We start from the raw sequence: 26,495 nt of genomic DNA on the forward strand, positions 1-26,495 counted from the left end.
CGGTAACCGTTGCGGATTTGTTATTTATTATTGACGCTTTAATTGCCTCGATGATTTATGACATAGTTATTCCTAGCTAGGTGAATTTTTTTCTGCTATTTATTCGACCGCAAAATATTATCACAACAGCCGAAATAAATTAAAGCGGATATATTATTGCAATTTCGAACATCCCGCCCGCCTTGTTACGTCGTGACAAAATAATTTGCTAATGATCGCTGGTCGCAGAGCGCGCTTCATTGGTCGGTGAGTGTAACGGTGTGGCTGCGCGTTACGACGCACGTGGTGATCGCGTGTCACGCGAGGTTCGATCAGTTGTGTTATGTGCGACACGTGTTTAGTGAATAACGCGGATTAAAGTGATCGTGTGAGACAATTATGACCACACGCAATGCGGTAAAATTGATTCTCCGGTAGTGTGTAGATGACGTGCAGTGTGTATGTTGAAGAGTGCGGCTGTGATGGAAAAAGAAATGCTGGTGAATTTGAGATAGTGTAACCGGAAGTGTGTGTGAATCGAGTGTGTTGTGTAAAGTGTGAGAGGTGTGATTTTGTGTTGAATGAGTGGTGTGTTAAATGTCGGTGTTCGCTACGTCTGCTTCAACGCCGGGAAGCAGGACAATTTTTACGATCGGACGCACGAGTTCGGAAGAAGCGGTCCGGACGGTGACCACACGCACAACGCCGTCGTCTCCGTGATGCAACTTCGTGATCCGGGCGAGAGGCCATCGGCTTGGAGGAGAGATCTCGGAGCGCACCAGGCAGAGTGCTCCGATGCGGGGTGCCGTCTCGTCCTTCAACCACTTGGATCGCGAGGTGAGTCCGTGTATGTACTCTTTCGACCACCTTCCCCAGAAGTGGTCTCTCATCTGCTGCAAGTGATGCCATCGTGACCTCGTGTTTCCAGGTTCGCCCTCCTGCAACGGCTCAGGGATGGCGAGAAGAGGCGCCCCGATTAGGAAGTGTCCAGGAGTGAGCGCTGAAACATCGTCTGGATCGTCGGAGAGTGCCTGTAAAGGTCTAGAGTTTAGACATGCCTCAATTTGAGTGAGGAGCGTGTTTAACTCCTCGAAGGTGAGGGTGGTTTCGCCTATCACCCTCCGCAAGTGATACTTAGCGGATTTGACGGCGGCCTCCCATAATCCACCGAAGTGCGGAGCCGCCGGCGGGTTGAAGTGCCAGCGGATTCCTTCCTTGGCGGCTGCGCGTGCGATTCCTTGACCCTCCGACGACGCCGCAATGAAGAGCTCTCGTAGGGTGCGGTCAGCTCCAACGAAGGTCGTGCCGCAGTCGCTGAAGATATCGGCGCAGAGACCTCGTCGGGAAACAAATCGGCGAAGGGCGGCGATGAAGGCCTCAGACGAGTAATCCGAGACGAGCTCTAGGTGAATGGCCTTCGACCAGAAGCAGATGAAGACTGCAATATAGCCCTTGTAGGCGCGATGGCCACGACCCTTGCTGGTCCGGATGAGGATTGGTCCCGCGTAGTCCAACCCAGTGCGGAGAAATGGCCGTGTTGGAGTGACCCGGCTGCGTGGCAGATCGCCCATCGGCGGTTGTGGGGTCGTTGCTCGCCACCTTGTGCAGGTGACACAGCGATGTAGTCGCTGCTTCACCGTTGAACGTCCTCGAGGTACCCAGAAACGTTGTCGAAGTAATCCAAGGGTCAGTTGCACTCCTCCGTGCAAGGTCCGGCGATGACAAGAATCGATCAGCAGTCGAGTCAGCCATGAAGTCGTTGGAGCAATCATCGGATGTCTCTCGTCCGGTGACAAGAGTGAATTTTTTAAACGTCCTCCTACTCTCAGCACGCCATGTGCGTCGATGAATGGAGACAGTTTGGCCAGCGGACTGCGAGTTGCAACAGTGCGGCCTGCAGAGGCAGAGGCGACCTCATCTGAGAAGTGCAGTGATTGTACTTCTCGTAGCCAGTGTGATAGCGCCGTATCCAATTCGTCCGAGGTCAGTGGCAGTCCAGGTGTGACAGTTGGTTCTGCCGGGCGGAGCCAGCGACGACACCACGCTGTGACTCGTAACAGGCGGTGCAGCGACGAGAAGCGAAGAAGGAGCTCAGGTTCTATGACGACCAAGCTCTTCGTCAGCAGGCTAGTGGCTCGTCTCTCAGGAAGGTCGTCCTCTCGGGTGTTCATCTCGGTGTTCGGCCATGTAGTCTCATCCTCCAGCAACCAGGTAGGTCCTGTCCACCATAACGTATGATCCCTTAGTTCGTCGGATTAATGCCCCTTGATGCACAATCCGCAGGGTTATCTCGACCAGCTACGTGTCTCCATAGTGCATTTGGCAGCAGCGTCTGGATGTGAGACACCCGGTTGGCAACGAAGGTCTTCCACCGTGATGCGTGTCCTTGGATCCACTGAAGTGTGACCTTCGAGTCTGACCACAGATGAGTTGTTGCGTCTTTCAAGTCGAGTGTGTGCTGAACGTGCTGTGTCAACGTGGTGAGTAATGTGGCAGCGCAAAGCTCAAGTTTCGGCAAGGTCACTTGTTTGACAGGTGCCACCTTGCTTTTGGCCATTAACAATTGTACTGAAGTTCCGTCTTTTCCAGCGATGCGGAGGTACACGGCTGCGGCATACCCTCGTTCGGATGCGTCGGCGAAACCATGGAATTGCAGCGATGAGTATTCAATTCCAGTGCCGAGCCAGCGAGGTATTCGTAGGCGATCGAGATGATGGAGTTCACCCAGCAACTGCTGCCAACGATGGGCGTCTGCTGGTGGCAGTGGGGCATCCCAGTCTAACCCCTGGAGCGATGTAGTCTGGATGAGGATCTTCGCGCGGATGACGACTGGAGCGAGCCAACCCAATGGATCGAAGAGACGTGCGGTTTCAGAGAGAACACGTCTCTTCGTGTACTCCGTGATAACAGGTGGATGCAGCACGAAGGAGAATTGATCGCCTTGAGGATGCCACCGTAGTCCCAACGTTGAGTAGCCCTCTCCATCTCACGAGTGCTGTGACTGCTGCAGGCGATGATCGTGTGGGACGCCCGTCAGGATTCCTTCTTCGTTGGCTGCCCACTTTTTTAACGGGAATCCGCCCGCCATGCAGAGGTTGCGCAGTTCCGCTTGGAGGATGATCGCTTCGTTGATGGTGTTTGCTCCGGTGACCACATCGTCGACGTAGCAATCCCGTCGCAACGCTACAGCGCCGCGAGGAAAACGTTCTTCTTCGTCCTTGCCTAGTTGTTGAAGTGTCCGTATGGCGAGAAATGGAGCGCAACCGAGACCATAGGTCACCGTCCGCAGCTGATACTCCTGCACTTCATCGTCAGGAGAATGCCGCCACAGGATCGTCTGGAAGCTGCAGTCATCTGGATGCACGAGAATTTGTCGATACATCTTCTCGATGTCAGCGACGAAGGCGTATCGGTATTGACGCCATCGGAGCAGCACGTCGGCGAGTGTTGGAAGAAGATTTGCGCCAGTAAGGAGGTGCGTGTTCAGCGATTCCCCTGCTCGTGTGCGCTGAGACCCGTTGAAGACAACCCTCAATTTGGTGGTGATGCTGGATTCCTTGAAGACTCCATGATGTGGTAGGTAGCACTTGCTTTGACTGGCAGTTGACACAGTGTTTGACATCGTCATGTGTTGCAGGTCTTCGTACTCCCGCATGAAGCTTCGGTAGAGGTCACCGAAGCAAGGATCCTGGACGCAACGTCGCTCCATAGCTGTCAGGAGGCGTTCAGCTGGCTTGCGGGTTTCCTGGAGTGTCGTCGGTGGTGAGGAGAAAGGCAACCTCACCACGTATCTCCCAGAGGTAGTGCGGGTGTGACTGCGGACAAAGAGCTCCTCACATCTTTGTTCATCGGGAGTGAGTGACGCCACAGCCTTGGGCTCCTGTTCCTGCTCCCAGAATCGCCGAACTAGGTCGGCGAGGTCGTAATCGGCGGTGCACCGAAATGTGCGGCGGTGATCTTCGGTTGACGCTGCATCGGAACCCCCGGAGAGAATCCAACCAAGGATGGTCCGCTGAGCGATCGGCATCTCTGGTCCGCACTTGCGTACTCCCTCCTCGATGATGAAGGATGTGACTTCTGCTCCCAGGAGTAGCTCTGCTGGATCGTCGTCCTGAAACCATGGGTCGGCTAGCTGGAGTCCTCGGATGTGGGACCAGCGGTGGTCGGCCCTTGATGTGCGGTCTTGTTGTATCGAAAGGCGCGGTAATACATACGCTACCACGGAGAACTCAGCGTTGGTCACGTCTGAAGTGACATTCAACGTGACCTTGCCGCGGGTTGGTCCTGGACGGGCTCCTCCGACGCCAAAGATGGACAGCCCCGTATACTCTCGCTGCAGTCGCAACCGTTGAGCCAAGGTCTCGGAGACGATGGACAGCTCGGAATCTTGGTCGATCAGGGCTCGTACCGCGTGAGGGGATCCATACCGGTCGGCGATGATGACGCGTGCTGTTGCCAGGAGGATGGCCTTTCTATCCCCGCTCTGATGTGTAGTGGCCAGTGTAGTGGCAAGTGTGGAAGCTGATGTGGCGGCAGACGTTTTGACCTCGGACGTCGAGGATGCGGTGTGAGCTCCGTGCAGCATGGTGTGGTGACGAGCGTTGCAAGTGAGGCAGTTCCTTTTTGACTGACACCGTGCGAGGAAGTGGTTCCCCAGACAGTTGAAACAAAGCTTGTTCGTCTCAACGAACGTCTTTCGTTCCATAGCGGTTTTAGCCTTGAACTCGCGGCAGGCCATTAGTACGTGTTTCTCACGGCAAAGTGCACATTGTGGAGATGCCGATCCGTGCTTCGCGACGTGTGATTTGGCGACCCGTGGTGCATCTCCCGAGGTTTTGCTGACCCCTTTCGGTCGTGCGGCGTTGAGTGTCAAAATCCGTCGGCTGATGAAGTCGAGAAGTGTCTCGTGCGATGGTGGTTCGACGGATCCCGAAGTGGAAGTCTCCCATTCTAAGCGAGTGGTTGCGTCGAATAGGTCAGTGACCAGATAGTTGAAGAGGTCCATCCCGTGCGTGTCGATTGGGCGACCGATGCTCTCCTGTGCGTTGACGACGGTGGTAACGGCGTTGTGGATGCGGCTCAGCTCATCGGCGGTATCTCCCTTCATCTTTGACACGTTGATGAACGTGGCAAAGTTGGAGCGGATAAGCTCTCTCTTGTTGTCGTAGTGTTTGCTCAAGATCGCCCAAGCGCGATCGTAATTATCACCGGTGACAGGTAATGATCTGATTAATTTTTCAGCCTGCCCTGTCACACTCGAGCGGAGATGGTGGAAGCGCTCGATGTTTGAAATCGACGCATTGTTCCCGACGACGGAGAGGAAGAGATCTCGGAAGGATGGCCAGTCAGCATAGGTGCCCGAGAACGGCGGCACCTTGATGCGCGGCAGCGAGGACTTCGATGCGACATCGTGAGTTGGACGCACGGGCGGCTCCCGGAATAGTTCGGCGTAGCCATCCAGCAGGCTCCGCTGCGCCACGTAGAGGTTCTCTGTATCCTCATGCAGCTCTGACTTGAAATAATCACTGTCAATAAATTTGTCTTTCAGGGCCGCGCGAATGAGGTCATGTTGAGCTTCAAATTTCGTCCACAATTGATCGACGATTCTGGTGCGTGTGGTGACGGCACTGGCGGTGATGTTGGCGTTGCCCAGTTTCCTCAGGTACTCCACCGAGCGTGAGATGCGGACTTGGATCTCGCGTTGAGAATCGATCAGCGTGGCCACATCCATCATTGTTGCTTGCACTCGGCTTTGGCGGACACTCACTTCACTCCACTCGAAAAGTCACGCTCACGAACTTGCGGGTGCCGGCGCGACGACGCGATCCGGCTCGAAGGACCAAAAATATGTTCGAGAACGCGCGTCGTGAAGATAGGATGCGCTGGATGGATAAGTCACCGTTTTTTTGTATATAAAGACTTTTAATTAATTGACATACACTAATTAACAAAAGTGAACACGCACAATATTAATACAAAATTTGAATACTTTTCAGAGCGATAAATTAAAGAGAAAACGTAATAATGATAAGCGGAGGTCGTCAACGAATTTGCGGTTTTTCAATAATTAGCGGAGATGCGATATGCGGTTTGACTGCGATATGCTGCGATAAGGCCCTTAGAATTTTGTCGGCGCTCCCTTTATTGTCTCGGTGCGGGAGCCCGTCACGTCACCACGCGCCAATCAATCTTCAACAAATTTAAAGTTGTTGAGGTGACGCAAGGGCGTCTGGCGCCATTGGCTGCCGCGCAATCCGCGCTGAGTAAGCACGGGCCTGACATGCGCGAGGCAATCGATTGTTCCATCGATTGGCCCTCGGAAATCACGTGATCGTTTTGCGCATGTGTTTCGCGACGTTGGTAGTTGTAACTCAGTGCGGTAACCGTTGCGGATTTGTTATTTATTATTGACGCTTTAATTGCCTCGATGATTTATGACATAGTTATTCCTAGCTAGGTGAACTTTTTTCTGCTATTTATTCGACCGCGAAATATTATCACAACAGCCGAAATAAATTAAAGCGGATATATTATTGCAATTTCGAACACCTATGAATTTTCTGTAGTATCCGGTGAGACCTATAAATGACTGTCTTTTATCTTTTTTGGTGTTGGAAATTCTTTAATTGCCGTTAACTTCGATGGATCCGGAGATATTCCGTTTTCCGAAATTATGTGACCCAGATAAATCACTTCTTTGCGTAGGAATTCGCATTTGACCGGCTGCAGTTTTAAATTATTTTCTCGAAGTCTCTGTAATACTTCTTTAAGTCGCTTATTGTGGTCCTCTAGGCTTGCTCCGTATATGACGATGTCGTCTAAGTAGACTAGGCATTTGAGTCCTTGCATTCCGGTGAGTACGGAGTTCATCAATCGCTGGAAGGTTGCTGGCGCATTCTTCAACCCGAACGGCATTCGATTGAATTCGTAATGTCCGTAGGGCGTTGAAAATGCTGTTTTGTTTTTATCTCGCTTGGACATCGGGATTTGATGATATCCCGACGCCAAATCCAGCGTTGTGAAATATTTGGCGTTTCCTAACTGGTCCAGTATGTCAGTGATATTGGGCAGTGGAAATGAGTCACCTATGGTTAAGTCATTTAATCTTCGGAAGTCTATCACTACTCGAAGCTTAGGTTTTTCGGATGCATCGACCTTCTTGGGTACCACTAATAAGGGTGCGTTCCATTAGCTCGCACTTGTTCTTATTATCTCGGTTTTTATTATTTCATTTATTTGCCGATTTACTTCAATTTTATGTTTTTCGGGCAAGCGATATGGCCTTACATATATCGGTGAGGTGTCAGCGCGCGTATTTATTTCATGTTCTACAGTGGCGGTGCACGTCAGCGGTTCTCCTTCTAAGTGAAACGTGTCGTAATATTCCTCGCAGATCCTTAGGAGTGCCTGTCGTTCTTCCGTATTTAAATGATCGGTTCGTAATAATTGTCAAATGCGCTCTTTTCGTGGTGCGAAAAATTTTGTTTGCTTTTATCTTTTATCGCATGTATCCCGGCTGCGGTGTCTTGTTCTATTTTTTCGATTAAGACCGTCGGCGTTTGTATCTCGACTTCCTTGTTCGTCGTGTTCATTATCCTGACGGGGCACGTGAAGTCCATTGGCTCTACTAGTCCGTTGCCGATATATATGCCAGGTGCGGTTTCTTCCGCTCGAACTATTCCTATGCGATTTGTATGGGTCGCGGCTCTAATAATAGTCTCGCAGCGCGGTTTCAATGTTATTCTGTCGGGGGGTTGCAGAAATTTTAGTGCGACCTTCCCTATTTGGAGCCGTGCCCTCTTGAAATAGTTGAATGTTTGTGTAGGAAGTCAAATCCTATGATGCCGTCGTTTTCGATAGGCATGTCATCTCTTACTACGTAGAAGGAGTGTTTGATATTGTGACCGTCTATTTTAATTGTGGCGTGCGTCTTTCCTATTGTGTGTATCTTGTGTCCGGTTACTCCGGTGAGTGCGATTTTGTCATCGTAAATTAGTGTGTCATCGTCCAATTCCTTTAATTTTATTAATGAAATAGTCGATCCCGAATCGCACATCATATTTATTTTTCCGCTTTTTGCTTCACGTAAGGGTAGAGTTATTATCGGCACTTTCGGGTTATTTTGTGTGTGTGATGTTGCGAATTAAAAGGAACGCAGTGTGTGTGTATGTATATATGAGAGTGTGTGTGCGCGCTTACACGTGTCCCATAATTATATTATAATATATCGCGTTTAAATAGAGCGCGCGAGAGCCGCGCTGCTCTGACCGCGCGCCAATCGCGATCGTTCACGCTCTCTCGATCGCGCGCTTTGGCGAGAGGCGCGCTCGAAACAATAGACTCGAACGGTCGCTGCCGTTCGAACGCTCGCTCACAAAATAATCACGACAACAATGTTGCCCTCCAATCGTTCCAAAATTGTCAGCGCCTTTGTCTGGAGGCGAACATCGTTTTGTTTCTCTCTCGCCGAATCTTCGAGAAGGTCGGCGAGATAAAGCCGCGTGTCCGGAGCTCCCTTCCTCACTATCGTTTCTGCCCTCGTAAGCGTTCGATCAGTAATCTCGTTGCACACGCACAGAATTCTTGTCTCGTACTTCCTTCTAGTCATTTAAGATTATTGTAAAGCCGCGTACGACTGAACGTCGCCAAAAATAAAGGTGTTAATTCTCTCCAAAGAATAAGAAAACGTCAAATCGATTTCCTAGCACTTCCACACTCCACTAACGCGCACTAGACCGCGAACGCGATCCCGTGATTGCACATTCTGGTCCTTCGAGCCGGATCTTGCCTCTTCGTGGCTGCCGGCATTCCTTGCAATCGTCGCGCCCGTCGCATCCCGGGTGAGTCAGTGCTTCTGTGAAAGAGTGAGTGGATATCCTGCGGAAGAAAATGGACAAATTAATAGCGTCTCAGATAGAACTGTTCGGGCGTATAGCCCGATCTTACGATAATCTGAAGAAGGTCGGTGCCGCTAAGCTGTCGATCTCCTTGGTCCAGTCGGCACTAGCTATCCTGGAAAAAAAGTGGGATAAGTTTGAGGAACAGCACGACATCCTAAAGACCGAGTACCATGACAAGCTCGGTGAGACGGATTACATCACCTCAGACCTCGTTAATACCGCCGAAGTTACTTTCCTTGAGCAGCAATCGAAGTTACTGGAGATAGAGAGGAGTCTCGCCGGTCCACGGAAGGAAGACAATCCCATCCAGGCGGAAGCCAAGTCAACGCGTAACGTCTTGCCGCGGCTCCAACTGCCGCAATTCTCCGGCAAGTTCGAAGACTGGCCTACCTTCCGAGATCTGTTTCAGTCCATCGTCGTCGAGGAGCCGTCACTATCGAGAGTACAAAAGATGCAGTATTTGAAGGTCGGCATAAAGGGCGACGCCGAACAGCTGATAAGGAACCTACCTTCGACGGAAGAGAACTTCGAATGCGCCTGGGCCACCCTGACGAACCACTTCGAGAACAAGAGGTTCCTCGTGAGAGCTTATCTGTCTGCCCTCACCGCTCTCCCGCGAATGAAGGCCCCGGCTGCTGCCGGACTCCGGAAAATCTTCCACTGTGTGGTCTCCACCGTCGGAGCGCTCGAGGGCATTGGGCGTCCGATTTCAGAGACGACGGATCTCTTCGTCCATTTCGTGATCGAACTGCTCGATCCGAAGACCCGTCGAGAGTGGGAGAAGTCGCTAGGCAGATCTACCGAGCCCCCTTCCTATGAAGAGCTGCGCGACTTCCTGGAAGAGCAGCTCATGACACAGGACGTACTACAGACCGTCGCTGCGGAGCAGAACGGGAAATCCGCCGAGAAGACTAGCCGGACCGCACGTGCCAGCCACGTAGGAGGTCGAGGATCGGATTCCAACCGAAGCTGCCCTCTCTGCAAAAAAGAGCATTTTTTGGCATACTGCGATCAGTACAAGAAAAAGAATGCTCAGAAGAGACGAGAGGCAGTGGGTACTCACCAGCGGTGCTGGAACTGCCTAGGTCGTCACCAGCTCAGCAATTGCTCGTCAGAGAAGGTATGTGCAAGGTGCTCGAGTCGGCATCATACGACCCTGCACGACGCTTTCGCTGCCGTTGCATTAACGACGGCCGGGACCAGCCAGTCGTCAACCGTCCACGTCGCCAAACGCCCACAAGAGGAGTGCGGGCCCGTGCTCCTCGCGACCGCTCGCGTTGTAGTGCAGGATCAACACGGAAATCGAAGTGCCGTTCGCGCTCTAGTGGACCCGGGCTCTGAAACGTCCTTGATCGCTGGCGCAGCGCCTCCGCCTACCGCGAACTTCGGCTTCAGTGGCTATATTCGGGGTCGGTGGTATCCAGACGGGTTCGTCGCGGGGACGGATCACCGTAATCCTATCCGCGCGTTCCGGGCTCTTCTCGCTACCTGTATCAGCCTTGGTACTGCCGCGGCTATCCATCTATAGTGGAGCGCCGGGAAGTGGCCGGCGCCCCTGGCCGCACGTAACAGGCCTCGAGCTCGCGGATAGTACTCTGCGTTGATACCACTGCTTGGAGCTTCTCCTCGGAGCCGAGGCTTACGCCAGCATCGTTATGCCAGACCTGCGCCGCGGAGGGCCGCGGGAACCTATCGCTCAACAAACCCGTCTGGGTTGGGTACTCCTGGGTGCAATGGGAGCTCACCACCTCGCTGCCTCCGTATCGTCGCTCCAGTGTTCCGCCGTGCTGCAACTGACTGACCTCGTGCGCCGATTCTGGGAGGCGGAGGAGCCTTCTCACCCCGCCTTGCCTATGACCAGCGACGAGCAGGCATGCGAGGATCATTTTTCGCGCACGCACGTGAGGTTGTCCAGCGGGCGCTACCAGGTGCGCCTGCCAGTCTCACCAGATCTACCAGACCTCAGATCGACTCGCCGCGCCGCGTCCCGCCTGCTGGACGTCATGACGCGCCGATTCGATCGCGACAAGGACTTCGGGCAGCTGTACAGGGACTTCATGCAGGACTACCAGGCTCTAGACCATATGTCGCCAGTTAAAGAGATGTTGCCCGCTCCCGGGAACAGGACGTGCTACCTGCCCCACCACGGAGTGATGCGAGCCTCCGATGCCGGTACAAAAATCCGGGTGGTCTTCAACGGCTCTTCGCGCACCGCCGCCGGGCACTCTCTCAACGCCGCGCTGTTCACCGGACCAAACCTATTGCCAGCGCTAGCCGACATCCTGACCCGTTGGCGTCGGCACCGCTACGTCTTCGCCGCCGACGTGGAGAAGATGTACCGCCAAATCCTCGTGCATCCAGACGACCGGGACCTGCAGCGGATTCTGTGGGAAGACAAAGGGCAAGTGTCAGAATTCCGGCTAAACACTGTCACGTATGGCCTGGCGAGTGCGCCCTACCTTGCCATGCGTGTTCTCCATCAGCTTGCTGCCGACGAGAAAGTTCGCTTCCCGTTAGGCGCTGCAGCGGTGCGCCAAGATACATATATGGACGATATACTCACCGGATCCGCCAGTTTAGAATCGAGTCGACAGCTCCTGGGGGAAGTAGCCTCTCTCTGCGCGGCGGGTGGCTTCCCGCTGCGAAAATGGGCCGCCAATGACAAAGCCCTCCTGGAGGATATCCCGCCAGAACATCGCCTGACAGGTCCTACGGGTGCCAAGCTGCCAACGACCGATCACTCAGTCTTAGGGTTGAGGTGGAACCCGGAGACCGATGAGTTTGCGCTCACAATCCGGAAGTTACCCACGGCTTCCCCCACGAAGAGGACGGTGCTCTCCCAGACGGCGCGCCTGTTCGACCCCCTGGGATGGCTAGCACCGATAGTGGTCCGGGCGAAGTTGCTCATCCAAACGGCATGGCTACAACAGCTCGATTGGGACACCCCACTGGCCAGAGAGGAAGCCTCAGCCTGGATCAACCTGGAGGAGGAGCTTCCGCTGCTGGAAGGAGTGCGCTTGCCGCGCTGGCTACGTTGCGGGACCTCGTCGACCACCCTGGAACTCCACGGCTTCTCAGATGCATCCGAGCGAGCCTACGCTGCCGTGGTGTACCTCTTGTCCACAAACGAGCAACCCAGCGTATCCTTGATCGTCGCAAAAACCAAGGTCGCCCCGCTCAAACGAGTGTCACTCCCTCGCTTGGAACTTTGCGCTGCAGCTTTGTTAGCCAAGTTGGCGGAGCACGTTCGGAGCATGCTGGACGTGAAGAAGACATCAGTCAATCTATGGACCGACTCCACTGTCACGCTTGGTTGGATCCGGGGGCACCCTGCAAGGTGGACCACCTACGTAGCGAACCGAGTCGCTGAGATTCAGCGGATAAACCAGGATGCGAGATGGCTTCACGTACCTGGGCGAGAGAACCCAGCCGACTGCGCTTCCCGCGGACTGTCCCCGAAGGAGCTGTTGGCACATCCTCTCTGGTGGCAAGGACCTGACTATCTCAGGCAGCCGCCTGATACGTGGCCAATGAACGCCGGCCACAAGGAGGCCGAGCTTCCCGAACAACGACCCACACGCTGCCATGTGACCGATGACCTACGGGAGCCAGACGAGTTAAGGCGATTCTCCTCTCTCCAACGCTTACTGAGGGTCTCGGCCTGGATCTGGCGCTGGCGTGATCGTCATCGCGATGCGGTAGACGGAGGTCCCTCAAGGGCGCGACATTCCTTCCTGGGTCCAGAGGAGCTCCAAGCCGCGACCACTCGCTGGATCAGGGTGGTGCAATCCGTGGGCTTCAGCCGCGAGCTGGAGGAACTCCGCTCCGGAAGGCCGGCGCTCGGTCGAAGCCCCCTGAAGAAACTGACGCCTGCGCTCGATGGCGAGGAGATTCTACGGGTCAAAGGGCGACTTAAACACTCGCTACTGGATCACGACCAACGACATCCAGTAATCCTGCCGCCGGAATCTCATCTCACCTACCTGGTGATCGGCGACTGCCACCGACGAACCATGCACGGAGGAGTTCAGATCACTCTGGCCTGCATCCGGCAGCGGTACTGGATCCCGAGAGGACGCCAATTGGTCCGGCGTCACATCCATCGATGTCTACCATGTGTGCGATGGCGGGCGGCATCTCCACAGCCAATGATGGGTGATCTGCCAAGGGCGCGCGTCACACCAAGCCGACCGTTCCGCCACACCGGGGTGGACTTCGCGGGCCCGATATGGCTCCGGACGACCAGAGGCCGCGGGCACAGGGCGTATAAGGGCTTCCTAGCCGTCTTTGTATGTTTTAGCTCCCGCGCCGTGCACCTCGAAGCAGTCAGCGACTACTCCGCCGATGCCTTCTTAGCAGCCTTCCGTCGCTTCGTGTCGCGCCGAGGCATATGCGAGGTCATCTACAGCGACTGCGGGACAAATTTCGTGGGGGCCGATGCTCGGCTCCGAGCCCTCTTCAAGGAGGCTAGCCGTGAAGTCAACGCCATAGCCGGACGACTGGCTGACGAAGGCATCCGATGGCAGTTCAACCCACCTGCCGCTCCTCATTTTGGCGGGCTCTGGGAGGCGGCTGTAAAAGCAGTCAAGCATCACCTACGGCGAGTCATAGGGGAGACCAGACTTACCTTCGAGGAGATGGCAACCTTTCTCGCAGAGGTCGAAGCGTGCCTCAACTCGAGGCCATTGCAGGCGATGTCTGACGACCCGGAGGACCTCAGCTGCTTGACTCCTGGCCACTTCCTGGTCGGGGGCCCGCTCAGCTCAATCCCGGAACCGTCGCTCATGGACGTGCCGACCAACAGACTGAGCCGCTGGCGCCTGGTGCAGCAGATGCGAGATCATCTGTGGCAGCGCTGGGCCCGGGAATACCTGCAGGGGCTAACCCCGCGTCCGAAGTGGTGGGCCACCTGCGACAACTTGAAGGAAGGTCAAATGTGCCTCCTGAAAAACGAGGCCACTCCCGCGTGTCGCTGGCCGCTTGCACGCGTGAAACGCCTACACCCGGGAGAGGACGGTCGAGTCCGCGTGGTGGATATTCGAACCGCCGGTGGAGAGCTCAGGCGCCCGGTCGTCAAAATCGTTCCGCTACCGTCGGCGAACCCCGCGACCGCGAATTCGCTACCGTAGACTCTCGGAACCTGCGTGTAAAAATAAACTGTACATAGAGTGTATATATTTGTATAATTTTCACTTGCATAGATTAGGCCCTTAGTACTTACCGTAATTGAAAGGTTCGAGTGTCGTTCGTATTACCGGCACTTTACACTCTCCGCGATAATCGCCTCGCATTGACGTGCGAGGTTAGTTTCGCCCAGTCAACAGACTGGCCGAATAATGACAGCTGAGAGTGGAAGCAGCACGCCTGCGCACCATATCGATCAGATAGCTCGATATCGATCACGGCGCCGCGTCACCAGAATCACCGCCGTAACAACCAAAAATTAGTGGCAATCGTCGACTTCGACGAGGCGGGCGGGATGTTGCGAATTAAAAGGAACGCAGTGTGTGTGTATGTATATATGAGAGTGTGTGTGCGCGCTTACACGTGTCCCAAAATTATATTATAATATATCGCGTTTAAATAGAGCGCGCGAGAGCCGCGCTGCTCTGACCGCGCGCCAATCGCGATCGTCCACGCTCTCTCGATCGCGCGCTTTGGCGAGAGGCGCGCTCGAAACAATAGACTCGAACGGTCGCTGCCGTTCGAACGCTCGCTCACAAAATAATCACGACAACAATGTTGCCCTCCAATCGTTCCAAAATTGTCAGCGCCTTTGTCTGGAGGCGAACATCGTTTTGTTTCTCTCTCGCCGAATCTTCGAGAAGGTCGGCGAGATAAAGCCGCGTGTCCGGAGCTCCCTTCCTCACTATCGTTTCTGCCCTCGTAAGCGTTCGATCAGTAATCTCGTTGCACACGCACAGAATTCTTGTCTCGTACTTCCTTCTAGTCATTTAAGATTATTGTAAAGCCGCGTACGACTGAACGTCGCCAAAAATAAAGGTGTTAATTCTCTCCAAAGAATAAGAAAACGTCAAATCGATTTCCTAGCACTTCCACACTCCACTAACGCGCACTAGACCGCGAACGCGATCCCGTGATTGCACAGTGATGTATTTTTTATGTGTGCGACGCTGTAGTCTAATGCTTTTAACGGCGCTCTCTTTACTCTCTTCTTCGCCACTACTGTTGGCGGAGTCGATGCTCCGTTTTCGCTGACGGTGCGAATCATATCGTTCACGTGTGTTCTCGGCGCGTGGTTTTCGGTCGTCTTCCCGATTTTTGTCCTCGCGGTCTTTCGGTCGTCCGTTCAATTTCCAGCATTCGTTGCGGCTGTGTCCGGATTTTTTGCAATGGTTGCAATATTTATTTATCGTGTTGATTCGCGAAAATTTTTCGGGCTTCGGGAGTGCGTGTCTATTGCTACTGCGGCAGTCGCGTCCGTAATGACCGTTTTTTCCACATTTATAACATTGCGTGCTCGAGATTCGAGGTTGTCGCGAGTAACTCGACTCGGTTTTTGGTTTGTCTTGAAACCTGTTGGGCTTGATAAGTTTTTCTTCCGCACATGCGCCGGTTATTGCCTCCTGCAGTGAAGTATATTGCTGCGCTCGTATGAGCATCTGGAGGTCGTCGCGTATCCCGATTTGAAAATTAATTAGCGCTTGCTCTTTAATTGTTTGTTGAATCGCGCCTTTAAACGTGGGGGAGTGGTCCTTTCCCTCAACCATTGAGTCGTACAATTTCATCGCTAATAAGTCGACGCGTTGACCGAACGCGTGTACTGTTTCGCTTGTTTCTTGTTTTAGCGAATTGAATTCTATTTGCAGATGCGTTGTACTCTGTTTCGTTTGATAGCAGTCTTCTAATTGTTGCTTGAGTTCCTCGTATGTTTGGACATTGCGCGATTCAAAATCTTGCATGGCTTTCCCATCTAGCTTTGTATATAATATCGCTTGGATTAAGGATTCTTCGTCCGCGGGATTTATGTTTTGCTTGGCGTATGTGCAAGCGTTTAAAAATTTCTGAAGTTTAGCTCGTGAAGTTCCGTCGAATTCTGGGATCATTGTCCGTGCTTCTTTTAACGTTAAATAGTGTGAGGTGATCCTACGCCGACTCCTGACATCATTTTCGGTTCTTCCGTACGTAAACGTCGCGTTGTGATCGTCGTTATATGTTTCGCGGTGATCCGGGTGTCGGGTGTTCTCGGGTTTGTATCCGATTCGCGTTCGTCTCACTTCTGTATTCGCGGGGCGATCGTGCATTTGTGCGCGTATAGTTTCTATTTCGTCCCTCATTTACCGAAATCCTTGTACAAGTTCGATGAGTAACTTGTTGTTTGGGTCGGACATCGCGTGTCCGGCGTCTGCGTAACACGCGGCGGCGTTATTGTGTATTTGGGCGCGTAAGTGTTCGATTTCCCTGTCGACATTTTCAGGGGGGGCAGTTTGTGTCGTCGGGTTTCGTCTCATCTTGTCTCCACTGTTTGCACCAAGGATGCTACCGTCGACCGATACGGGGGAATAATTTCTCCTAACCGAAATTCGGTCGCTGGAGGCGCGATTCGCGGTTCGTCTTTTGTCGCTATTATTATGCATGATTTCCACGATCGGTTCGGGTGCTATCGTCCGGGTAAACTCTATCTAAATTTGCGCATACGTTATCGCGAATATCGCGGGCCGCTTCTTCTGCCACCTGTACGGGCGTTACGGAGCCGAATCTCAACGCGAGTCGTGCCGGTCCGCTCAAAAATCTTTTCTTAAATGTAACGCGTTTCTTTGGTTGCTCCGACATTAGGCAAGTGCGTTCTTATTTCTAGTCGCCACAAAATAGGTTGGTACCCCTTTCAGTTTTACAAAATTTCTTTTTCGCACTTACAGTAGGAGTATCGCTCGCATGTTTTCTCGCTTGGCTGCTGAAGTTGCGGTCCTTGGCTCGACGGTTGATCCGGCGTTTTCTAGACGCTCGGGCCCGTTGGTCGTTGCTCGGCAGTGGTGCGTTGTCCGTGGAGTTGTCCGAGGTCGTTCCTCGGCGGCTCCAATTTCCGCGGCGATGCTCGTCAGGGTGTGAATGTAGTTCGGTATGAATATACCCGGTGCCTTGCGTTTATTTTTCTTCTGGCTTCTGGTGTGCCTATTTCCTTGCACTTTTGTGTTAATGCAGATTTTCCACAGGATGGTCCTCCGGCAATCCCACCGCTGCCACCAATTTTATGTTGTGCCTCTGGTGGGGAGACACAGGGTAGTTGGGATCGTAGCTGGATTAAAACTGAGGAGTTCGGGACTCGTCCAGTGAAATAATACCTTTTACTTTTCACAACACTTTAATATAAATTCACCAGAGATATATCGTGACGACACGTACAATTTGGATTTCAGACTGGCCCCCGAGTATTATCGATGGGTCTTTTTTATAATTAATTAATGGGGTCGTCACGCGTGGTCAAAGCCCAGATGCAAGCGAAGGAGGTTAATGGAATGCTTTACTTGCATTGTGGCAATATCGTGTCACAGCGCTTAGTTGCAATAGCCTCGTTTTCGCGGTTCTTTCTGCAACTCCTTATTGCGTGTGATGCTGCGTCGGCGTTTCGCACGGGCCTATGCCCTACTTATAATTGTGTAATAACCTACTTTTATACTTAAAGTATAATATAATCTGACTGTGTATACCCTATAATTTGGGGCTATAACAGTATGTATGTATATCAAGTATTCATAAACATAAAACACGTCAAGAAAAATTAAATTAAAAAAACATGTTTTTTTTACTATGTAGAAAAGGTAGGGGGTAAAGGGTTAGGCGGAGTTGGGGGCGGCGAGGGCCGAGAACGTTCCTCTCCCGACCTCTTCGCCGTCTTTAGCAGAGCGCAGTCCTCCGACGAAAGTCAGAGTGACTGCGCCCTCGTCGGCATCGGCGGCGGGGGGCGTGGCAGACCCTCCTCAGTTCACTGTCTCCGCTCCGGTGGGGGGTCCGACGGAGACGGTTAAAGAAGTCCATGGACGTGGAGGTCGTTGGGGGTGGTGAGGAGAGCCTTTTGGCTCAAATCTCCACCCTCATCGACAGCAAACTGGCCTCCTTCGAGGCCAGAATGCTGCGGACTCTTCCCCCAAATGTGGCGGGTCCTCCAAAGAGGAGGAGCGCGGGGGTTGCGGTCTCGGGAGGATCGGGGGGGGGGCGGCGTCGGCCAAGGTCGCGTCGGCCGCTCCGGTCGCCTCGGGGTCAGTGGCTCCTGCCTCTTTCTCAGCGGGGGGCCCTTCCTGATCCACCATGGTGGGCAGACGGAGGAGGGCAGCGGGAGATTCTTCTCCCAAGCCGGCCTCCGTCCAGCCGCCAGCGGTTCGTTCCTCTCGGGCTCCGGATGCGCCAGTGACGGGCGCTTCCCGGAGAGCCGGGAAACCTCAGATACGGGCGTCCAGGACCGCGGAAGCACCGATGGTCCGTCCTCCTAGGAGGACGGCCATCGTCGTGTCGCTCTGCGCCCTGGACGGCGATGGCACATTGATGCGGGGGGTGGTGTCGGAGCTTCAGAGGTCTATTGACCTCGGCTCCATCGGCATCACCCCGCCCATCCACATGCGTCGCGCCATGACCGGGGATCTCCTGATAGAGATCCTTGGTCAGGACGGTGGCAAACATGCGGACCTCTTTGCGGAAAGGATCCGCCAGGTTTTGGGAGACCGGGGCTCCGTTGCTCGACCCAGCAAGCGCGCTTCCATCCGCGTGCGGGGGCCGAGCGGCGTTTTTAATACGCCCGATCTGGCTTCGGCCATATCGACGGAAGGCGGCTGTACGAGGGAAGACGTCCGGCTGGGTCAGGTGCGCTTGACCCCTAGTGAACAGGCGACGGTGGTGGCTTCATGCCCCGCCGCCGCTGACGTCACTTTGGTCTCCAGGAAGAAGTTTCGGCTGAGCTGGTCGGAGGCCTCAGTGGAGACTCTGAGATCCCAGCCGATGAGGTGTTACCGTTGCCTGGAGCTGGATCATGCCCAGGCACGTTGCACCTCCGAGGTGATGAGAGGGGGTCTTTGCTATAGATGCGGAGACCCCTCCCACACCGCCAACCGATGCTCGGCCCCTCCAAAGTGCCCGCTCTGTTCTGGAGCGGGATGGCGGTCCGACCACCGTCTTGGGGTGATGGGGTGCGGGGGCAATAGACTTGGTTTCGAAGGTTGAGCCCCCGGTGCCTTAATCGCGGCGGAACGAGGACAGGGGAACGTTCCGTCAGGAAGGAGGCAGGCTCCCGGGCGTCCCGACGGAGGGACGCCACGGGATTAGCACACTGCCACCCACCGAATGATGGGGCGGGGGGGATAGACCCGTAGAGGGTCTGTTTTCTTTTTCCGTTTGTTTTTGTGTTGTAACGTTTGTACGTTTAGTGGGTTATGGGGGCTGCGGTCTGTCTTGACCGGCTTCGGCCGGTCTGTATGGCTCGGCTACGCCCTCTGTGTGTTGTGTTATTAAATGTGGTCAAGGACTGCGGCCTTTCTGATCCGTCTCGGCGGATATGTAAGGTTACGTCCTTTTAATGTTGTGGCGTTTTATCGTCTTGGTTCAGTGTGGGTTCTCGGACGTATAGTTGTTTTTGGATGCAAAGGTGATTGGCATTGTTGTCGGTCATCCTCGTTCCCATTGTCTGTGTCTAGGGTACATGGAGGATGCGGCCATTCTGGCCGGCTCAAGCCGGCATGCGTGGTACGGATACGCCTCCATAGACCCCATACGGTGGTGACGTGTTATGCGTCTTGTGGTGTTTTGTTTGTGTGGGGTCGAGCCTGGTGACTCGCCGTCCGGGATCGGCAGGGAAAGGGAGAGCTCCCGATTCCATTGCTCGTCGTCCCAGGGACGAAGGGGGAGTTGGCAAGTAATCCTGCCGCTCCCCAAGGTCTTCCTTGGTGGAGGAGACCGGATATTGGCGGGGTGTGCCCTTCAGGCACATTCCAGGGTGAGAGCCTGGCAACGGGCCAAGCAAATGGGGACCCACCTGAAGTTATGCGTTAGCGATTCCGGGTGGGCCCTCGAAAGTGCACGGGATTACCGATGGGTTTTAGCGGGTATTACTGGGTCCGACCCTTCTGGTCGGACCACGAGTCCCGCACTACCACGGTAGGTCTTCGGACCTAGCAATTCTTCCCTCAAGGAGCCGTGGTGTGCGTAAATGTATTTTTCATCGCAAAAAAATGGGGGTGAAGGGTTATAAACTGCGCTAAAAAACATTTTTTTGTTTAAAAGTATTGCACAAATATTTTAAGTCATTTTGCGAGGGGGAACTTTTTACTATCTTATCCGGCTATGGCTTTTATCTGTGATGATAAAAGAATGTCTCATTGACTACATAGCATCTTACAATAAAAACCTAAAATAAACTGTATCATTTCAGATTTATTTTTAAGATGCTATAGAATCAATGAAAGATTTTATTTTGATATAAAATTCTTTATCAGACTATGAATATCGGTCTTAAAATTAATTTTATATTTTATATTTTAATGAATTTAATTCATATTTATTATTTATGGATACACATGTTAATCATTGTTTCTAATGTTTGAAACAACATTGAATTATTCTAGTTAGAAAATAATATATATAACATAAAAAAGCTATATCATATAGGGGTGAAAAGTGGCCCCGCATGTTCAGTATCTGGCTGACATGCGATGGGTCATGGGTTCGAATCCAGTTCGATCCAATCACCCCATATGCCTGCTTGGAACTGGTGGAAGAAAAAGGAAATACGGAGTCGATAAGAAAAGGGAGAGGATGAGTCAAAGGAGTGGAGAAAGGAGGAAAGAAGGGAGACAGGGAGAGCGAGAGGAAAAGGAGGAAAAGGAGAACCTCAGCGACCTCACAATTTATTCTACCATTAATTATTTCCCCTTTCTTCCCATCTTCCTTCCGCTCTCTCTCCCTTCTTTCATCGTACGCTCCTCCTCTGTCCCGTTCTCCTGCCTTCTGACAACACCCCTTTCTCTTTACCAGATCCGAACTCTCCCGCTTACTCTCCACTCCCCTCGTCTCCTCTGATTCCACCTTTACATCAGAAAACACTTTCAATAATCATATTATTAACAATTATACCTCAGCTCTGGGCCGCTTATCTCCACTCGTCTCTCCCTCTTTTCTCCTTTCCATCTTCTTTGTCGCTCTTCCTCTCCCGCTTCATCTGTTCTTCCATTCTACCCATCTCGGTCCTTCCATGTCCCAGGTCTACTCCTTGCCTCTATCCATATCCTCCTGTTCGTTGTCACTACTGCTCTCCCTTTCTTTCTCTCCATCCTTGCCTTCTCCACTATCCTCCATCTTGCACTCCTCTCCTCCATCGTCAGGTCCTCGTCTATCCAAACTCCCCACTTCCTACTTATCTCCAAGCACCTTTCCAGTATTTCCTTCTTGTCCCCTTCCTCCTTCATCTCCAAATCAGCACCCATGCTCCCGCGTCTCCTATCTCAGTTATTCCTCCTATCTTTCTCTATGCCCTTCGGCCGAGTGAACAAGTCGTGGTATAAATCGCTCTTCCGTATAAAATAGTATAATTTTTAAAACTCGTAATTTCCGCTTGCAGTCGAGTGCATACTATGAGTAGAGGGCGTCAAGTAAACTATGTAATTACCGTACTGCTAATTAACACGCACGTGATCCTAATAAACGGTGTCTCCGCGAATTTTTGCGGTGAAACTCGGTGAGTTGTCAATGGTAATCCTTTATCGACGGTGACATTAGATTGCTGGCATGTCAAAACGAAACAACAGCGTTTTGTCTGTTGACGGTGCGGGCGGGCGTGTTATGAGTAAGCGGCCTTCTCAGCTGTTTTTGTCGGGAGGATATGACAGGGGCGTACCAAGGGGTAGCAACATCTAGCTATCCAAAATCAATGCCTTAAAAATCTCAATAAGCGACCATAACGACACAATTGTGAAGATTTTGTTGACAAGTAAAGAAACGGCTGAGAAGCGAAATCAGATTGAGTCTGCATTTCGTCACTGCAGAGAGGCATTCTTTGAGGTGGCTGGAATGCTCACTCACATTCTGGAGGAGGGAATGGCCGACAGAACCGAAGCAATCAAGAATGCTCTGCGTGACGTTTTGAGCGACATGGAAATGCAATTGCGGAAGCCGCCTACGGCTCAGGCGGATGCTCCAACGAATCCGCCCAAAACGTACGCAACCGCTGCGGCGAGGGACGTGTCGAGAGTGCATGTGTCACGCGACTCTTCGTACGAGATACCCGTAACCACGTCTTTCGTGATAGTAGCCTGATAAGGACAACACAGCGAAGTACGCGTCATCGCAAGTTACTAAAGAGACGGTTTGCAGAATTCTGCGGCCCTCTGATTGTGCTCTAAGGGTAGATAAAATAACCAATGCACGCAATAATGGTATTAAAATTGAAGCTGTTTCACCGGACCTGGGAAAGATTGGTGCGCATCCTGACCTCTCACGTGCTGGACTAAAGGTTGAGGAAAATATAAAGGTTAGTCCGAGGTTGATAATACACGGGGTACCTGCAGATATGACTATAGAAGAAATAAAAAAGGATTTGATTGCGCAAAATTTAAACGGCTGTAAGGAAGATCACCTAAAAATAATTTATCTCTACCTACCTAAGAACAACAAGCGATTCACCAGCTGCATAATTGAGGTAACACCGGAGATACGCAAACGATTGCTTGTGAATGGACGATTATATCTCAGATATTCGGCGTGTAATTTCGCTGATTACGTGAGAGTTCTGCAGTGCTTTAGGTGCATAACTTTCGGACACATCGCAAGAGACTGCAAATCACCTGCGGTCTGTGGTCACTGTTCGGAATCGCACGAGATGAAGCACTGTAACAACTGGAAAGCAGACATCACTCTGCTGCAACTGCGCTCGATTTTCAAGAGGACGCCCGGGTGACAGAGCGCATTCGGCCTTGGATGCTGCAAAATGTCCCATACTACAAGATAAAATTAAGGACAAAATCAAGAACATAAACTATGGATAACATGATTTCAAGATATGATAGGTTAAAGATATGTCACGTGAATTGTCAGTCTTTGATTGCGCATTTTGATGAGTTCTGCCTTAACTACACAAACTCAAAGTATCACATCATATGCTTATCGGAGACTTGGCTCAAACCGGAAATCCCGGACAGCATGATTAAGGTTCCAGGATACTATTTGGTAAGAAACGACAGAGTTGGACGACAAGGAGGAGGTGTTGCTTTTTACGTTCGCAACTCGATCAGAATGATCGCTCTGAAGCAGTCATCCACAGATGCACAACACCGCAAGCCCGAGTATCTAATGGCGGAGATTATTTTTAACAACGCATGCAGTCTGCTTCTCGCTGTTGTCTACCGGCCACCAAACTGCGGTTATTTGAGTGAATGCTTGAACGTCTTCTTGGATGTACAGATCAAATTCAGGCATTCATTAATTTTCGGTGACTTCAATTCTGACATGAACATCAATACATACGATAGCACACAACTACGGAATTTTATAATATCATCTGGTATGTACCTAGTACCATACGGATCTACGCATCACTTGAAAAACTCAAGTACTTTTCTTGACTTATGCATTATTGATGATGTGGACAAACTCATTAACCACGAAAAGATGGCAGTTCCTTTCTTATCAGCGCATGATCTAATTAGCATAACTTACAGCATTAATGTCGAGCGACGCTCTGAGAGGCTGGTCCTGTGCAAGGATTTCAGGAACTTCCAGGAGCAGGATTTCTTTTCAGAGATAGACGATTGTGATTGGACCGATCTGATGTCATCGGAATGCATGGAAAACAAAATGCAGATCTTAAATGATAGACTTCTGAATTGTTTTAATAACCATGCTCCATTGAAACGAATTCGCTTTACTTATCTTCCAGCTCCATGGCTCACGGATGAGATTCGAAGTGCCATGCGTGATAGAAACGCCATGAGAAGAATCTGGCGTAGAAATAGAAATGCCGCTAGCCATGACAGGTTTAACGCTCTGAGAAACCATGTTCAGAACCTGATCCGGACTGCCAAGAAAAACTATTATTTAACCATCTTCGATCAAAAGATCAAATCTCTACCTATATGGAATAAACTGAGGCACCTTGGCTTAATAAAAGCGAAAGATCCGAACAGAAAGCTCTGCTGAGGAACTTAATGCATTCTTTGCAGAGGCAGGCTCACCATCTGCTGAAGAGCAATGGAAGCACAGGACATATCACATCTCACGTGTGGAAATTTCGATGATAGAAAATTCTTTTTTAGATATGCTACATCAAATATCATACGAAGATCTTTAGCAAAAATCAGGTCAGACGCCACTGGCATCGATGGAATTTCATCCAAACTTATCAACATGACTTTGCCTTTCATCATGCCTGTCATCGAGAACATTTTTAATTTTTCGCTGATGCACGGAATCGTACCAGTCATTTGGAAATCGGCAATTATCACACCAATTCCTAAAATCAACCATCCGACCTCGGTTCAGCATTACAGACCAATCTCTATCTTACCATTTCTTTTCAAGGTTTTAAAGAGGATTGTGTCAGATCAATTAATCGATTATTTGACGGAAAATAATTTGTTGGATCCGTGCCAATTTGCCTATAGACGCAATTCATCAACTCAGACATGCCTAATCAGAATGCTGGATGATGTGCGACGGGCAGCAGATTGCAGGAAGGTGACTATCTCCATTTTCTTTGACTTTTCCAAGGCCTTTGATAGGGTACACCCTGGGGTCTTAATTGGAAAACTGCAGAAAACGGGACTCTCAAGTGTGGCACTTCGTTGGATGGCATCCTATCTGACAGATAGGACGCAAGCAGTGCGTGATTGGTTAGAGGACGTAACCTCATCTTTGGCGCATATTAAGGAGGGAGTCCCCCAGGGATCTGTACTGGGTCCGTTATTATTCACATTATATGTGTCAGATATCTGTAAAGTTCTGCACTACTGCAAATATAATTTTTATGCTGATGATCTGCAAATTTATTTACATCGTGAACCATCTAACCTACATAATGGTATTCGAGAAGTTAATGAAGATATCAAATCCATTGTCTGCTGGGCGAAATGGATTGAAGTTGAACTCTGCAAAGAGACAAGCCATCATCTTCGGTACAGCCAGATACATCAATGCAATTGAACCTGACCGACTGCCTGTGATCAGTGTAAGTGGATCTGCAGTACAACTCTCTACCTGTGTCAAGTACCTTGGCGTTATGATTTCAAGCACTCTATCCTGGAACTTACATGTAGAAGAGGTTGTCAAGAATATACGCACCAAACTTTATCAGCTAAAACTATCTAAACATCTGCTGCCTAAGGAGCTAAAAATACGATTGATAAATTCGCTTATCCTACCACATCTGGATTTCTGCTGCGCTATATTCACGGATATAACGGACCAACTCAACACGCAACTATGTAAGGCACTAAACGCCTGCATCAGATTTGTATTTAACACTAGACGAGACGAGCATATAACGCCATACTATCGGGAGCTCAAGACCGATGCTAGAAGGAAATATTTCGTAGGATGCCTACTATTCAGCATAATCTGCACTGAACAGCCGAGTCTACTATTCAACAGTTTCACCTTCAAATCGACTAACACATCGAGAGCTACAAGGGTTGAAGCCCCTGAAGGACTTCTCTCCCTGCCTTTGTGTAGAATGGAGACCTGGGCGCGCTCTTTCAATATTAGTGCTTCCAAGCTATGGAATAACCTGACGCCGGACATACGAGGTGTGACGTCGAGGGACGACTTCAAACACAAACTATACGAACATCTGTTAAGTGCCACCGGGATCTATGTACTGTAGCTGCTTTCTTGCGGCTCCCACAGCTGAGTGCGCCAATAACACCGACACTAATTACACCGACACTCTAATCCTCATCTAAACGCATAAATTAATTCAATCCATACGTATAAATTATATAGACATTCGCTAACTAAAATCCCACATTCAGAGCCTCACGTACACACTACATTAATGCTTGTACACTTTTAAAATACTATCATTATATATTATAAATTACCAATATTATTAAAGTATTCATATTATACTATTTCACTATTAGTATTAACAACATACGAGAGCACATTCAGATGTAAAGAACAAATTGTATATTTAACTATATTTTAATTGTACTTTTGATTTACAGTGCGCTTGAGGAGACGTTGTCCCAGAGCGTTCATAATTAATACACGCTTTCTCTCTCTTTCTCTCTCTCTCTTTGCTTTCTTTCCTAGCACTCGTTCCACAATTCCCTCTTCAAATATCCGCCTCTCTTCCTGGTCCTCTCCATCCACTCCTTTCCAAATCAAGTTACTTCTTCTCTTGCTTCTTCTTTTCTGATCCTCCCTCTCTTCCTTCTCCCTTCTTAATCTCTCCCTCCTTTCCTTTTCCCTTTCCCAGTTCTCTTCTCTCTCTTCTATCTTCTTCCATATCTCCATTCCTTTTCCGCCCCCCTCTTCTTTTTCCAGCTCCTTCACTCTTCTGTCCCCTCTGGCTCCCCCTCTCTTTGTCTGCTCCTTTTTTCACCTCTTCTCACCAGCCCTGTGCCTTGTTCTCCCCCCTCTTTTTCTTCCTTCTCCTTCCCTCTTTCCTCCCTTCCTCCG

The 26,495-nt window shown here is 51.1% G+C and overlaps 8 protein-coding genes across 8 annotated transcripts; 5 read left to right on the top strand and 3 right to left on the bottom strand.

The window, feature by feature from the left end:
- Positions 1-572: 572 nt before the first annotated feature.
- On the bottom strand, positions 573-2,150 carry LOC145935629 (uncharacterized). Its single transcript, XM_083037113.1, has one exon. The coding sequence runs from the start codon at positions 2,148-2,150 to the stop codon at positions 573-575; it is 1,578 nt and encodes a 525-aa protein (XP_082893239.1).
- A 71-nt stretch (positions 2,151-2,221) lies between these two features.
- LOC145935630 (uncharacterized) lies at positions 2,222-2,536 on the bottom strand. The gene has a single exon (XM_083037114.1). It carries the CDS (start codon positions 2,534-2,536, stop codon positions 2,222-2,224), a length of 315 nt encoding a protein of 104 aa, XP_082893240.1.
- A 429-nt stretch (positions 2,537-2,965) lies between these two features.
- LOC145935631 (uncharacterized) lies at positions 2,966-5,713 on the bottom strand. Its single transcript, XM_083037115.1, has one exon. The coding sequence runs from the start codon at positions 5,711-5,713 to the stop codon at positions 2,966-2,968; it is 2,748 nt and encodes a 915-aa protein (XP_082893241.1).
- Positions 5,714-8,868: 3,155 nt separating this feature from the next.
- LOC145935632 (uncharacterized) lies at positions 8,869-10,407 on the top strand. The gene has a single exon (XM_083037117.1). It carries the CDS (start codon positions 8,869-8,871, stop codon positions 10,405-10,407), a length of 1,539 nt encoding a protein of 512 aa, XP_082893243.1.
- A 127-nt stretch (positions 10,408-10,534) lies between these two features.
- LOC145935633 (uncharacterized) lies at positions 10,535-14,008 on the top strand. The gene has a single exon (XM_083037118.1). The coding sequence runs from the start codon at positions 10,535-10,537 to the stop codon at positions 14,006-14,008; it is 3,474 nt and encodes a 1,157-aa protein (XP_082893244.1).
- An 8,381-nt stretch (positions 14,009-22,389) lies between these two features.
- Positions 22,390-22,776, top strand: LOC145935634 (uncharacterized). Its single transcript, XM_083037119.1, has one exon. It carries the CDS (start codon positions 22,390-22,392, stop codon positions 22,774-22,776), a length of 387 nt encoding a protein of 128 aa, XP_082893245.1.
- An 80-nt stretch (positions 22,777-22,856) lies between these two features.
- Positions 22,857-24,014, top strand: LOC145935635 (uncharacterized). The gene has a single exon (XM_083037120.1). It carries the CDS (start codon positions 22,857-22,859, stop codon positions 24,012-24,014), a length of 1,158 nt encoding a protein of 385 aa, XP_082893246.1.
- Positions 24,015-24,891: 877 nt separating this feature from the next.
- On the top strand, positions 24,892-25,695 carry LOC145935636 (uncharacterized). Its single transcript, XM_083037121.1, has one exon. The coding sequence runs from the start codon at positions 24,892-24,894 to the stop codon at positions 25,693-25,695; it is 804 nt and encodes a 267-aa protein (XP_082893247.1).
- The last annotated feature ends 800 nt before the right edge of the window (positions 25,696-26,495 follow it).

The sequence above is a fragment of the Prenolepis imparis genome, unplaced genomic scaffold, assembly GCF_030444845.1.
Source record: "Prenolepis imparis isolate NDT839.2.m4 unplaced genomic scaffold, iyPreImpa1.0 SCAF_4, whole genome shotgun sequence".
NCBI lineage: Eukaryota > Metazoa > Arthropoda > Insecta > Hymenoptera > Formicidae > Prenolepis > Prenolepis imparis.

Bases quoted from the DNA above. Each gene is read 5' to 3' on its own strand.
- LOC145935629 (XM_083037113.1), bottom strand. From the start codon at position 2,150: ATGAACACCCGAGAGGACGACCTTCCTGAGAGACGAGCCACTAGCCTG.
- LOC145935630 (XM_083037114.1), bottom strand. From the start codon at position 2,536: ATGGCCAAAAGCAAGGTGGCACCTGTCAAACAAGTGACCTTGCCGAAA.
- LOC145935631 (XM_083037115.1), bottom strand. From the start codon at position 5,713: ATGATGGATGTGGCCACGCTGATCGATTCTCAACGCGAGATCCAAGTC.
- LOC145935632 (XM_083037117.1), top strand. From the start codon at position 8,869: ATGGACAAATTAATAGCGTCTCAGATAGAACTGTTCGGGCGTATAGCC.
- LOC145935633 (XM_083037118.1), top strand. From the start codon at position 10,535: ATGCCAGACCTGCGCCGCGGAGGGCCGCGGGAACCTATCGCTCAACAA.
- LOC145935634 (XM_083037119.1), top strand. From the start codon at position 22,390: ATGACTATAGAAGAAATAAAAAAGGATTTGATTGCGCAAAATTTAAAC.
- LOC145935635 (XM_083037120.1), top strand. From the start codon at position 22,857: ATGGATAACATGATTTCAAGATATGATAGGTTAAAGATATGTCACGTG.
- LOC145935636 (XM_083037121.1), top strand. From the start codon at position 24,892: ATGGTATTCGAGAAGTTAATGAAGATATCAAATCCATTGTCTGCTGGG.